This window comes from Martes martes, assembly GCF_963455335.1.
Source record: "Martes martes genome assembly, chromosome: 5".
NCBI lineage: Eukaryota > Metazoa > Chordata > Mammalia > Carnivora > Mustelidae > Martes > Martes martes.
In genome coordinates this window covers 158,718,347-158,733,713 of record NC_137892.1, presented here as the reverse complement: position 1 = coordinate 158,733,713, position 15,367 = coordinate 158,718,347, and the positions used below count along the sequence as shown (strand labels likewise).

General features: G+C 47.7%; 1 protein-coding gene across 1 annotated transcript in view; it reads right to left on the bottom strand.

Annotated features, from left to right (window-relative positions):
* The window catches only part of SEMA5A (semaphorin 5A), a 464,615-nt gene that overhangs the window by 137,265 nt on the left and 311,983 nt on the right, over positions 1-15,367 (bottom strand). Inside the window, exons 10-11 of the mRNA XM_080804210.1 lie at positions 3,983-4,268; positions 812-947 (exon numbers count right to left, since the gene is read on the bottom strand). Coding sequence (XP_080660336.1) covers positions 812-947; positions 3,983-4,268 — 422 coding nt within the window. The remainder of the gene's footprint in view (positions 1-811; positions 948-3,982; positions 4,269-15,367) is intronic.

The window sequence follows — 15,367 nt, the reverse complement described above, 5'->3', positions numbered from 1 at the left end:
ACAGCGAGAAGGTGGCCATGTTCAAGCTGGGAACAGAGCGCTCACCAGAAACTGAACTGGCCAGAACCTTGACCTCGGATTCGTAGTCCCCTGGACTGGGACAAAACACAGGTCTGTTGCTCACGCAGCCCCATGGGTGGTATTTTGCTCGGGCGCCGGTACAGACCCGTACACCGGCGGACCGAGCAAACCTGAGAAAATCATGTAACGTCTTTGGGCCTCAGCTGCTTCTGAAATCGGGGCATGAGAGTCAATGACGTACAGAGGCGCTCCGAGCTCACACACCCCGTGATTCTGTGACTCCTAAACTAACGGCCACCACCTGCTGTGCCGCCCCCACCCAGCTGCACGATGGCCTCCGCTCAGCGCGACAGGAAACCTCGCCACAGTCCCCAGTGACCACGCTCCTTCTGTTTGTGCCTCTCCCCTGCTCTGTGCCCTGGGCCCCATCCACGGTGGTGGCATTCGCTAGGGAGCGTGTCTTGTGGGGACACAAGACACCGTCTTTACCGTCGTTACCACTCACTGAAGCCGGATGCCCAGCCTGCCGCTTCACGCTGGCCTTCCGCAGTTCAGCCTCGGGCATCCCAGCCGGCAAAAGGCCCCTTTTCAGCCCGGGCATGTCTGTTGACAAGGCCTCACCCCCTTCCGTGAGCCGAGGGAGGGGGGGTGCCTGTCAGTGAGGGCTGGCGGGGTGGGGGGGTCACCAGCCACGTGGGGCAGGCACCCGGCTTTCAGCTGTGCCGGGCCTGTCTACACAGGGTGCTGCTTTCTAGGGGAGCAAGTGCCCCACTGCCCCCCTTAAAATTACCTGGAAGTTGGGGTTGGGGTTGGGATACGGCAGCCAGGCGGAGCGTGAGTTCTCCTGGTACTTGAAGGGCCCGTTGAAGGCCTGGGAGATGGCGCTCAGGTTGAAGACGCACACGGCCGAGGCGGCGATGCTGTTCCTGGGGGGCCGGGGGAAGAAAGAAGGGGGCAGGTCAGACAGCCCTGCGAGGACGCTGCGCGGCACAAGCTCCTTCCGACGGCCTCAAGATCATCACCTCCCAAACACCCCAAGGATGAAGTCGAGACAGAGACAGGTGTGCCTCTGCGGTTCCTCTGTGGAAGCCCAGGCATTTCGGGGTGGAAACAAGACTGTTTAGCAATTATGACACTTCTAATCCTGCCGGACGGACGCATTCACTCAGCCGCAGCTAGAGGGACAGAGGACTGTGAAGACGGGCACGGGAGGCCTTTTCAGGGGCCAGAGCCTGTCCCCAGTCCAGCGTGGCTCTCGACCCAACCATTCCCCCGGTTCCTCTAGACGGCACCGGGGCACGCTGCTGTTGCTGCTGCAGCTTGTTTTTTAATCCCCAGATAGTGGGGCGCCTGGAGGGCTCAGTCGTTAAGCCTCTGCCTTCGGCTCAGGTCATGATCCTGGGGTCCTGGGATGGAGCCCCGCATCGGGCTCTCTGCTCGGCGGGGAGCTGCTTCTCCCTCTCCCACTCCCCCTGCTTGTGTTCCCTCTCTCACCATCTCCCTCTCTGTCAAGTAAATACATTCAATCTTCAAAAACAAAATCCCCAGATAGTTGTGTTTGTAAGCCTTCAAAAAATAACCAACTAAAAGCATTTTGCAAAAAGTACCCATTAGAGACCCTTCCTATCTTTTTTTTTTTTTTTAAATTTAAGAAGAATTTTCAATTCAAAGGGTCAGAGAGAAAAATATGACATAGGAAATCTTGAAACCTCAAATCCGAGTTCAGGCTCCGCAGACGGGGCTGTAAGGGGAGATTCTCAGGAGCGCAGTGCCCTCTTATGAAGTGTGGCGACAGCAAAATATTGTCTGGTTAAGTAAATCTATATTTTCGAGCGCAGCTCTGGTTTCTGCGCTCTGGGAGCCACCATTTTTAGACAGCCAGGAACGAGACCGTAGAACCTTCTGAGAGCCCACAGTGCAGCAGGACTGCCCTTCCTCCCACCTGACGCACAGCCAAGGGGCTGAGACAACCACACAGTCGTGGGGCAGAAGGAGCGACAACAGTGAGCTTTGTCCCCACTCCCCAGGGCTAAGAGAGCATGGCGGGCACACAGAGGCAAACCAGAACCATGAGCTGAACACTCGCGTGCTTAGCCACAGCCTGACAGCCACAGACACAGAGCCGGGACACAGAGCCGGGCCACAACTGCCCGTGAGCATCACGTTCTCCCAGTTCAGAGCAAATCTTGTTAGGAACGCGGTCATCTGTCCAGAGGGTGAGCTCACGGCTGAGACACAAGAAGGAGGAGAGGCAGCGTCCACTGTGGGACTAGAAATGGAGGTACCAGAAAGCCGTGCCCAAGACCTGAGGATAAGAAGTATTCCAGCGAGGAAGGGAAGATCTTGTAATTCTCTCTGCTAGTGTAGACATTACGTACTGGGGGATTTCCACCACGATGGGCATCTCTGACATGACACAATCCTCTAGAATAGTCTAAAACTTATTTTTGTGAGTATCTAAATTGGCCATTCATCATTGGAATGGCCGAGATGTGGTACTTCCATGACTTTTTAAATTGTTCGTTTTTGCCCAGAGCCAGGGAAATGAACAGCTAAGTAAGCCAGGCTCCCATTGTGCGTAAAACTGATGTCAGCTCAGCCGGGTCATCCATCTTGGGCAGCCAACACTATTCCTTAAACCAGATTTTGGAAAGCAAATCTACTTCAGAAACTGTAAATTGATTTTTTAAAAGAAACTTATCAAGGAAGGAAAATAACCTCTAGAGTTGAAAACTGGGCTTACGATACGATGGTCACGGTGGGGTACGGGTGGGTGGGGAGCCATCCATTTCTGTCTTATTCTTCTAACCTCACGTCAGAAAGAAGACTCTTCGTGCAGCAAATGTTACTATCAAGCGGCTGTTAACATTTAAACTCAGCGGGGGAACGAGGGAAAGAGTAACAGGGAAGGAAGATCAGATGAAGTGAGTCTCCAGCAATTTCCGCAGGCTCCCCGGACTCTCCCGGGACGTGGAGCCGCCCTCCATGCTGAAACCAGGACAATCCCAGACACGCCAGGATGGCCACTCACCCTGTCCCCCTTATCAGCACTCGCACCCCACCCTGATTCAGGTGTTCTACACACTGTTAGGTCGCCAGATTAAAGATTTCAAAGATGGTCCAAAGCAGAGCTTACACTGCGGACCACCGTTACCACCGGCACACGGGAACCCTGAGTCTGCGTATGAAAAGGTGATCTGTCACCCCTGGGCATGGGCTGTGATCCTTTCAGGGCACAGCAACTAAGGAAAGGGAATAAGTGTGGGTCACGCCACACTCTTCTAGACGAGGAGTGAAAGAAAGACCAGGAGACTTCCCATGCTTTCTTTCCCTCATCCAAATTTTGCCAATTCTGGAGCTAAGCCTATCTCCCTTCAAGAAAAAAAAGTCATTGTAAGTTTTTCAAGAATACTTAAAAAGTATCATCATCATTTTAGAAATGCCTGCCCAAGTCAGCCATCTCTCGGAACAATGGTTGAAAACGTAGCCCCAGGAAAGACAGAATGTGCATTTCACATATGAGCAGAGAGTCAGGCCTGAGTAACATTATCTCAGAGATCAGACTCTTTTGAGACAACACCGCCTTCATTATGCAGAAATGCATGACTTGTGTGTAGAAAAGAAAATGCCTCTGATCATTTAGCAGCATTTCAGAAAGTGTCCCGAACACACTGGCAAATCAGGAATGAGAAATTAATAGTCAAATTAATTTGATGTGACAATTACCTAAGGAGAGATTGAAACTTTTTTGCTTCACCTTATTTTCCTAATACCCGTCTCAGAAATCACAGTATTGTTGCATAATATTTAATTCATATTCAAACATTTATTTGGCCATTAGCCCAGTAAAACGAGAAAGATCTCTTTTAAAGCAACTTTCCAACCTCAAAGGTCAAAGCACAGTAGACTCATTCACCATGAACAGAGGAGCAGGGACAGAAATTTCTTCCCAGTCACTTACACGTTGGTGGTGAAAATGCCGTAGATCAAATCCAGCTCGGGCAGGAAGAACGTGCTCTGCAGCTCATTGTAGTAAAAGGGGACCTCCCCGGGCCGGGAGCAGTTGAGGCGAGCCTTCATGAACGTGGTCCAGGTGTCCTCCAGCAGGAACCGCCCCCCGATGTCGTTCTTACAGACCCGGGCAGCCCTGGAGAACACGGTTTTCCCACAGTCGTGCTCCACGGCGTTTTCTCGGAAAAAGAAGTAGGTGAAATTTCCGATGTCGTAAGATGACACGAAGTTTGGTTCTGGAGGCCAGAGGAAAGAAGGAAAGTGTAAACGTTCACCCAGTGTTTCTTTAGGTCTCGCCTCCTCAGTATTTTGTCCAAGGTGACGTGGGTTTGTGCAGACAACACCAGGTTCTGAGGGAAGAATGGGGGCCCCGTGAGCAGCTTAGTGATCTATGCCAAGGGCAGAGCTTGGGACACAAGTTCCAAGTGTGGGGAAAATGTGTGCATGATTCCACACGTGAGCATCTGAGTGTACGCAGCACTCGAGTCAGAGAACATCAATGCCGCCGGAAGTCCGCAACACGCTTGAAAGCAACATACGCTAGTCATTTACACATTCTCACGTGCCCCGCAGAAAGTGCGGGAGAAAAACGAGATGAAACACGCGATGCAATTCAGAATGTAGGAGTCTGGTATCGTGTTTGTATGTGTAGAAGACGACAGAACTCTTACATCGTACTTGTATGCAGGAATATGACTGACAGAATTTATGTGCTTTCAGTGAGAGCTTGAAGATGGTTTTCATCTGTGAAAACTGAAATAAACATTGAAACTATCAGGTTAGTGCCCTGGATTCGCTTTAGCAACTCCAGTTACTATGGTGACCATGGAACTGTGAGGACCAGCTCTTATTTTCTTATTTTGGGGTGGCTGGGAAACCCACACAGAACGAGGGGAGGGGAGGGGGATGGGGTCACTGCCCTCCGGCTTCCTCGTCTCAGAATTAGCTGAAAAATAGGGACTCCAAAATGACAAAATGATGAAAATATTTACTTAATCACCAAGCTCTTCAGGTGTTTGGAAATTTAGAGTTTGTCAACTGAATTTCACATATACCATTCAAAGTGTTATCTTGTAGCTTCTTACTTGAGTCCACTGATGATCGAAACGTGTCAGACACGGAGATGCCTGATCATTTATCTTTAAAAATTCTAATCACCAGGTTTGATTCTCACTCTTTCCTCTATTGCTAGGGGCCTTCTATTCAATTAGCAAGTGTCTGAATTTTATGGCGCCATTACGATAATATGGCAATAACCTTTCGTGTTCAAAATTAATGGAAAGATACACACAACCAATATATCCACAAGGACGCATTTCAGGGACAATTAGCTTTTGGGGGCAATTCAATTGGCCTTGTACTTGGCCGGATCTGATCAGTGTATACCAACAGACATGCTACTGGCAGGACAACTAAAAGTTTGGCTACAAGACAACGCTTTAATGTGAAAAGACAGACAGACAACAGGCTCGCCTCAGATCTGAATGTAGACACAGAGCTGGCATTGACTACTAGTCTTCCTTTTTTCTTTAATATTACTTATTTATTTATTTGACAGAGAGAGAGAGATCACAAGTAGGCAGAGAGGCAGGCAGAGAGAGAGGGGGAAGCCGGCTCCCCGCTGAGCAGAGAGCCCGACGTGGGGCTCGATCCCAGGACCCTGAGATCATGACCTGAGCCGAAGGCAGAGGCTTAACCCACTGAGCCACCCAGGTACCCCAACTACTACTCTTCTATCCAAAAATCCGTTGCCAATTTTCAATTAACAGATATATTCGATATCACAAAATGTCTCATTTTAATTCAACTTTACATCGCAAAAATGTAAGAACGACTCTAGGTCGTGTATGCTGTACATGCAACGTCTTCTTCTCAGTCCGTGATATTGTTCTTAAGTCACTTAATTACATCAAGTAACAGAGACTTCAATAAGGACTGTTTTTCATTTATAAGCTGTCAAACATCCTATTAGATCACTGTTGTGTTAGCCCGGAACAGGTATAAAGGAAAGTTGATTACATTAAAACGTATGAGATGGAAGTTGAACATATTTTCTGTACAGGACGTTTTCATATCCCAGAGAGAGATGCTCACAGACACAGGAGGTAACTTGTGTTTTGGGGGAACATGTAGCAAAATGATAGGAAAATTTTTGAATCTGTGTTCAGTGAGCCTCCAAAAAAGAATGACTCATTGAAGAAGACCTTCAAAGCAAAGATAGGGAACAATCACAAAACTATATTTGGTTTCTAAAGAAAATACTTGCTTCTATGTCTAATTCTAAAGAGAAGACTAAATCATTTCAGAATATGGCCTGTACCCAGGCTCCACAACCAGACTGCAGTTTGATCATTATACTAAACACAAACAACAAAAATTATCACGACCATCATGACAACAGCAACCACAGAGCTGACCTAAGATGGAGAAAACAAAGAAAGCAGGTACAAGACTAGATGTGACCAGCCTGAGGTCACGGTCAGCAGCACACATGGGTGAGACACAGGCCGAGTCCACAGTTTATCAAACACCTTCACAGAGACTGATTCCTGCTACTACCTTGAGGACACACCGCCTGGAGACGAAAGTGTGTGTCTCTAGCAAGTTTAGAGCAAGAAAACAAGAAGCTGTGAAGATAAACGGGTCTGTCGTGGTTTCTTCCGGTCAAAGCTCAGTCTATAATTTAAAAAAATATCTGCAGAGGGTTAATGCCACTGTGCCAGACCCTACACTCACAGCTTCGCTTTCATAGGCTTGTTAAACCCACACAAATCATAGAGGTAGGTGCTGTGTTATTAGTCATTAGTCAACTGTCCGCGTTTGTACAACTAGCCATGGGGGGCGTGGGGGTGGGGGGTTAGATCCTGAATCCAGACAGTGCAACCAGCGAGCCTAGCCTCCGACCATTACACTATGATGGAAAAAAACAAAAACCAAAAAACACTGGCTGCAAGAGAATAATTGATTATATTAATAACATCCAAGAATCATACTTCGTATCGTGGACAACGCTTTAGAAACCAAAGCGGGGAGCAGGACGACAGGAAGACAAATACCCAGACGAAACTGACCCTGCAGCCACGAGGACCATCAGGAACGACACCGAGAAGCAGCAGCGGGAGGAAGGAGCCCACAGTCCAAGGGCTTATTAGGTGAGGGTGCTGCTGGCAAGCATCTGCCCAGCTTGAGAGACAACGTTGCGGATGGCGCCACCACTCCCCAGAGAGCCAGCGGGCGACTGTTAGCACGTTTACTCCATGTTCATTGTCTGTTCATCAACCGGCCTCACCCAGACGCCTCCTAGAAGGCGGGTACTGGCTAATGCCATGCGGAGCGGCCCACAGCTTCCTCTCTCCACCGAGAACCTCTAATAGCTCTCCAACCCCCCCCCCCCCCAACACACACACACAATTGTACGATAGGGCGACAGTGCACACTTTAGACAGAAACGCTCAAACACATTTTCTCCAACTGAGAACACGGGGGAGAATTTGTGCTTGGCGTGTAGTAGATGCTATTCTCGAATGCGCCACACAGCGAAGGTCACTTAGTCAGGGAGCTAACGGACCCTTGAAAACCCATCGTGCTGTCCCGCGGTGGCCCTTCAGGATGATGACAGGTCCCCAACTGCGGGACCTGCCGTGAAACCAGGAAGCTCCGTTTCCTGGAAAGCAGAGCGTTCTGAAACTCAGCCAGCATCCTGCTCCTTTTCCAAAGACAATAAAAAAGCCGGAATAATTGTTAGACAGACAGCCAAATATCTCCCGCATTTATAGATATAAATCTGGAGGTAGGGGACGTCTGAATCCTGCGAGGCAGGGTAACCAGATGCATACTGTTTCCCTTCCATTATCGAAGCTCTGTCTCTTGTGAAAATGCAATTCACCACAAACTAGTAATCTGTCACTCCTGCGTGAACGGAACAAGTCATAAATCAGGCACTGCCTTCTTGTCTACAATGCACGTGAGTGCGTGGAAGAGAGATCTGAGGGGTCCTTTACTCTTTATTGTCATTGGAGCTACACACGAAGAGAAGGTATGCTGCCAATTCAGGAAAACAAAACACAACAAAAGACATGCGTGTATGTCAGCTCTTACAAATATATGGGTGGAGAAGCTGTTTTTTCTCATGATTGGAAAACATGAAAAGTCATGCATTACACAGCATCTTACAAAATAAGTCCTGCCATAAGAGGAAATAATGTTTCATGATATAGGAACTTTTATTTTATACATTTAGTTATTAGCGACCATGCAGACAGGAGTAAGAGAAGAGACCCATGAGATAATAAACATGAGTAATGAGAAGAAAAGCTTCAACATTTTGGAGAATATTTTGACCAGGTAAAACCAGATGGTGAGCATCCAGACGGAAAACTCCGTTCTGCCTCCTTTCTAATATAACATCTCATGCATCCGTTTGGAGGTACCTTGTGCTTGGTGGTTCAGTCTGATGACTGACCCATCATCGACAATTTCCTGATACAGAAATATTTGTCCAAATTAATGCCAATGGGTACTGAAGACAGAAAGGAATCCCACTTGCCAACTCTACAAAAGTCTTACTAGAATCAGAATCTATCATAAATCCTTTTTTCAATCAAAAGCCACCTTGGGATATACTGGCCAAAATCAAAATGGAGCCCATGCGGGCTGTGGCTCTGCCCATCCCAGCTTGAAACCCTGGGCTGGAGTATGGACATCTGGAACGTGCTTTTACCCTGTATGACATTTTAGGGCACAAAAGACTTACTTTGCCGTAAGGATTAAAGAGACCGGTACACAGTATGATTCTAATAAATGGTGCCTGTGATTATTATTTTGTGACTTACTCTTGATTTCCCTTCCATTTTTTTAATATTTTATTTATTTATATGAGAGAGAGAGAGAGCAGGAGAGGGGAGAGGTCAGAGGGAGAAGCAGACTCCTTGCTAAGCAGGGAGCCCGATGTGGGACTCGATCTCGGGACTCCAGGATCACGACCCGAGCCGAAGGCATTTGCTTAACCAACCGAGCCACCCAGGTGCCCTTCTTGATTTCCCTCTTAATTAATTAATATCTAGTAGGACTCCACATAATGATAGGGAATCATCAAACATGCAAATGTTAAGCTTAAAGGTGACCAAAATTTGAGAACGATACTTGCTGAGTGCAAGCTACTCCACAAACAGGAAGGAAGTGAATGGAAACAGTCTTTAGACAGGACACAGTGAGCCAAATTCCTTAATTTGTTGATGTCAGTCACTACCAAAACCATTTCCATATATATTTCTGGATTTCATACCCTCTCTCTCTGTGCACATTCTTTCCCTCATTACCCCTACATGAAAATCTGCTGCAGAGTGTTCCAAAGTAAACTAATTTCATCTAGGTATTTAGTAAGCATGGATAATTACACTAAAATTAAATTAGATTAAGTACAATGTGGTTTTAAAGCCATTGATGTACTAAAGCTTTCCCCAAGATTTCCAGTAAAAGACAGACAGACAGATGGGTAGAGAACACATGTTCGTATGTGTGTATGTGTATATGCGTGTCTGTGCGTGTCACATACGTACACACCGTATGGAGGCGTGTGTATGTATATATGGCTCAATACTGCCACCTACTGGCTGTGTGAACTCCCTTAAGTTATTTCCCAGCCCACATTCTGCGTCCTGTTTGAGCGGTGGTACCACCACCCAACATGTATCACGGGGGGGAATCAAAGCCGACGAGTGACAAGTGCTTAGCACTTGATTGCTAACCATCAAAATATAGATCACCATTTATTTACATATGCGAATTAAGATATAAATAATAAGCATATACACATATACGAAAATATGTAGATTAATAAAAACACACCTATCGGTAAACATATCAGTATGTATTTAACAAACTAAACCATAAACGTTGCATTCTGTATACTAAATTAGGGTCTTTGCTGCTCTCGGCAGATGTGGCACCAAATATGGGGGCGGTGGCGTAGACAGAGCCCCGAAAGCCCCGGAGCCCTCCTCTCGCCCACCACCCACGGTGGGGGTGTGCGGTGGCAACCCACAGAGCGCGTGCCCTCAGGACAGAGAGAAGAAAACAAACCGTCACAACAAGGACAAGAACACTGAGGACCACCAGCGGCACGGTGAATTCAAGAACTGGAGAAGGAAAGGATCAGAGTAAAGGCAGCTGGAAGGTTGGGGAGGGACCACCAGGTCAAGAGCAGGAGAGACCACAGCTACGAGGAGACCCCAAGAGTGGCCAGGAATGGAACGAAGCTCATGTTGGAATGAAGGAGAAGACCGGGTCAGCGACCCACCCAGGAGCTGGGATGTCAGCTGCCCCTGGAGGGTCACTGCAGAGTCTGAAAGACAAGTTGATGACCCACGTTCCTGCAGGTGTGGTGACGGCAGTGGCTAGGGAAAAGGGGGATGGGGCATCAAGCGTGTCCTGGGTGGTCACTGCTGACACTCAGATCCCCAAGTCCTTCACTCACGGAGCCCCCAGCAGAAAGCAAGCCATTGCGTCAAACCAGAAAAGTGGTACCAGCCAACTTGATTCTTTCTTGCTTCCACGGGAATATGACCTCATGAAAATATGGTGTTTATGGGGCGCCTGGGTGGCCCAGTCATTAAGCGTCTACCTTTGGCTCAGGTCATGATCCCGGGGTCCTGGGATCGAGCCCCGCATCAGCCTCCGTGCTAGACGGGAAGCCTGCTTCTCCCTCTCCCACTTCCCCTGATGTGTTCCCTCTCTCGCTGTGCCTCTCTCTGTCAAATAAATAAAATCTTAAAAAGAAAAAGAAAGAAAATGTGGTGTTTGCATAGACTTGCTGATTCTAGCCAGAGCAGCCAGTACCAAGGGGACCCGTGCCGTCTCTCCCTGAATGACATCGGCCATCCCCTATGTGAGGTCTCACCCTGCAAGCCCGAGGCTCTCCTCGGAACTCTCCCTCTAGGTCTCGGGGAGCTTCGCTAACTGGCTGTCGTCTACATGCTCTCACTCAAAGTGTCAAACGCACCCTTGTCTGTTCTCCCTCGCTCTGTTCCAAGCACAAAGCTTCCCCAACCTTTCCCTTCTCCGGGGAGCATCTACCATATCACGCACTCCTTGGCTCAATTTGTTCAAACTAATTTCACAAAAATGTATTTTTGAACATTTTCAAAACAGAAAGTTTCCATTTACCATGTTCATTATTTCCCTGATTATATTTTCAGCACAGCGGTTCACTTCTTTTAAGGATGAATCATTGAGCCTCCAGAATCATGAATCAAAAGCCGGGCATTTTTTTTTTTAATTGGCATATTAACTGGAATTCAAATATTTTAATGTTAATAAAATCGTTCTGAGGAGGAAGAGGACAAGATGTGAGAGCTCGCTGGAAAAGGTATCGGGCTGTAAGACTACGTGCTTAGAACACGTCAACCTGAATGACAGCGTGGTCTCTGTCGCCTGAGCTGACCTGGGCCAGGGCAAGACAGAAGCTCAAAGAAGGGAGCCAGCGATCCAACACGTAGCAGTGCATGACCAAACGTGAGAGGCCACCGAGGGGGACAGAAAGAGTTTAACAGAACAATATGGAGACAAATTTACTGAAACACATACACCTGGGGATCTTATAAACAGGATGACAGTATGATTTATGGGCCAAACGGGCAAGCTTTTGGGAGGGACAGGGAGCAATGTTATAATCCTGCCAGGGCGGGAGGAGGAACCTCGGGCTGTCACAAGGCAACGGCTCATGATCTCTAGACAACGCACTGAACCATTTTCCTTCCTGGTGATGAAAGTACTAGAAAATTTCTATACAATTTGTTATATTCTCTCTAATGGGATGTAACTTCTCCATGTGGATTTCTGTTTTGTTGGATGCAAATCTCTCTATGACTTAGTGTATCGAGTTGGTGCCTTTGGCCCCATAATACCTTGGTCGGGGAAAGAACGGCTCATTCATCCATTCTCTTTGGAAATATGCAAATTGAAAGTCCAAATGACTGACTGGCGAGTACGGAGCTGTCACCACAAGAGGGAAGGGACTCTGCGTTCCCCCACATTCAGGCATTCAGCACAGAGACGCATCAGTGCACGACACTGCTTGCCAAGACCACGACAAGAACCAATTCCTTCCTGTCATTTAACAAACTTCTGTGCCCGTGAAGGACTGTTTTCAATTATGCCACAGGCTCTTCTACTTGGACTCCAGTAATCCCCGTCCATGTCATCGCTTCTTGCAAGTTTTGACCAATAAGGAAACCCTCCTCGCCTTCTCCAGAGTCCCCGCCGCCCCTCTTCGTGGAGCTCGGGAAGAGAGAAGCAGATTACGGTGTTGCCATTTCCTAAAATGTGGATGAAATAATGGGGTGGAGGGAGCACGTGGGGGCGCGGACCACGAGCTCTGGAGTGGGTGTGTTTGCAAATCCCGGTTCACGTGCACATCAGCCTCGTGGCTCTGGTTCAGGGGGCTAGTCCCTCTGACGACAGCTTGCACACCTGTAAAAGAAGGACGGTGCCACCTCCCTTGGCGGATTTTGTGGAGGATTACAGATGGCACGTGTACGGAGTCCCCCATCGACCTGGCAAGTTCCAAAGAGCCCCTGCGACCCCATGAAGATGCTCAGATTGGGTTTACAGCACAATTTCCAACAGACCTGCATCCCACACAAGATGGCCAATCTGCCTGATGTCCCACCAGTTAGAAAAGGTGGTTCTCCGTGCTCGGTCCCATGTCCCCTGATTGCTCGAAGGCTCTAAGCCCACGACTCACCACCCTAGCAAGCGGAGACCTCACACGTTAGAGGTCAGACTTAGCCTCGCAGCTGCGGTCCCCAAGAGAGCCCACTGTTCAAAGACACCTCTCTTAAGCATCTATCCAGATGCCCATTTAATAAAATATAAAACTATGGGTGCTTAGTGGCTCAGTGGGTTAAGTCTCTGCCTTCTCAGGGTCCTGGGATCAAGCCCCGCATCGGGCTCTCTGCTCAGCAGGGAGCCTGCTTCCCTTCCTTTCTCTCTGCCTCCCTCTCTGCCTATTTGTGATCTCTCTCTCTGTGTCAAATAAATAAATAAAATCTTAAAAAAAAAAAACCACACAAAAACTAGGCTACTGACTAGGCAATCGTCATTTTTTTAAAATTCCAGTTTCCTGAGATTTTCCTTGATAAAGACTTAACTTTTCCTACACAAACACTTCATTCCTAGGTGCTGCTTGTCTGTACTTGGCTTGTTTTGTGAGAGCTGCCTCTAATCCATGAATTTCCTGCTCTAGCAAATGCCCATCCAGGGAGACCCTACAGCACATGAGCCCATTAGGGAGTGTGCTGTGTAGATTCTGCCAAAGTGAACTCACTCACTGTCTCCCGGACGAGCCCGAAAGAGTGACTCTGGCCATGCCTGCAGCTCTGGGAGGTGACATCTGCTCTCAGGGAGAAGCGCTGAGCTCTCCACCAGGCACCTGTCTTCACAATGAGGAGAAACAATTTCTCCTTAAGTTAAGCACAGAGGGGATTTTCTCCCTCCAAGTAAATTATCTTTAATCATTAGGAGGTTACTCATTGTATTTTAAAGACCTCAAAGAGTCTATTTAAGGCACCGGGAACATCATCGAAGTATTTCAAACCAGGAGAAGTTGAGATTGTTACGAAAAGAGTTCTCTTGGATAGAATCACAATAGCTCATATGAAATAATATTGTTAAAAGGAAAGGCCTTTGATGTCAGGTCTGTCTGCTTCGACATGAGGTCATGGTTGGAACCTGCAGAAACAGAAGGAGCTGGGGACCTCATCGGGACGACTCCGTGGGCGGGCAAATCCTTACCCCAAGAGAAGGAAAATCAGCAGATCAACGAGGGTTAATAAGATGATGTCCATGTAGACTACCATGCTGACTTCTTAAGACTCATCGATGAATTCGTTTTTCCAAGGTCCTACAGAGGTTCCTCCCACCCCCGTGAAAGTATGTAGTTCCCTCATAACCTACAAACTGAATTTGCATACTATTAATTTGGAAATGTCATTTTTCCCTTTTTCATGGGTTTATTGTTTCCCCAATTTGATTGCCAATTTCTTGAAGGTGAGTTTTACAGCTTCTCTCTTTTAAGCACTGGCCATTAAACATTTATTATCCTGCCTTACAGTAATCATTTAATAAAGGTTATTAACGATGAGTATTTTAATGCATTAAAGCTGTTAAGGTATTTCTCTAAACACATAAATTTGTTTTCAGAGAGATTTTGGCACAGGGGGATAAATCCGATGTTGAAACTTGCATTCATTGCGGAGCACATAACTCAATGTTCCAAATTCCTCCAGAACATTACCTAATCGATTGCATTGCATTTGATAACTGAATAAATAATGGTTGAGAAGGAGTCACAGGAGTGACTTGTCTAAGTGAGATGAGGAAGGAAGTTTTTTTCAGATGTTTGGACTTGAATCAGTTTCAAACACACAAATCTTTTTCTCTCTTTCTTTTTTTTAAATTCTGGCTTATAATTCCTATGGCACGTTCCCTTCGTTTAACAACACCATTCACATTTCTACGATTTACAACATGGGCTTATCTCCTACTCATTCAGTAAATGTTGACAGAGCTTCGACTGTGTTTCAGACACTGAAGGAGACACACGAAGATGGCTCACATACAAGCCCTGCCCTCAGGGAATTCATACACTTATGGGGAAAGCAAAGAAGCGATTCCTCATCTAGTAACTCATTTATTCAAAAAATACTGATGAGAGCTCACTACGTGCCCGGCACGGATGCGGGACACATCAGTGAACAAAACACATTGGCTCGCCATCGGGGAACCTCCATTCTAGGGGAGGAAGGAGACAAGCACTGAAGGGCACAGGAGTTAAGGATAAGAGCTGAGCATGGAAAGAGGAACCAGGAGGGCTTCGAAGGCTTCGAAGGCGTCCCTTCACATAAGGCGGTCGGGGGATGTCTCAGTGCGAAGCCCGTCTGAGCAAGGACCGGAAGGAGCTCAACCAGTTGGCCAAGTGGATTTCAGGTGGGGGGAGCTTTTCAGATAGAACAGGGGACAGGAAATGACAGCCTGCGGCCCATCCCGCCCGCTAGCTGTAAATGAGGCTGCGGGAGCAAGAGCCACCGGGAGTGAGGCCGCTATGAGGGAGGAACTGAAAAGGTTCAACGGGGACACCATGGACTGCAAAGCTTAAGCAATTGACTCTCTGGCCTTTGCTGATCCCCGGGAGACAGCCAAGAGCCAGTGGCCCTGGGCAACATTTAAGAGGCCAAAGCAGAGAGAGCAGGGGGTGGGAAGAAGGAGCGAGGATACAAGGGTAACGGGAGGCCGTGGGTAGGGCCTCGGCTCTCTCTGCGGGTGTAATGGGGACTCT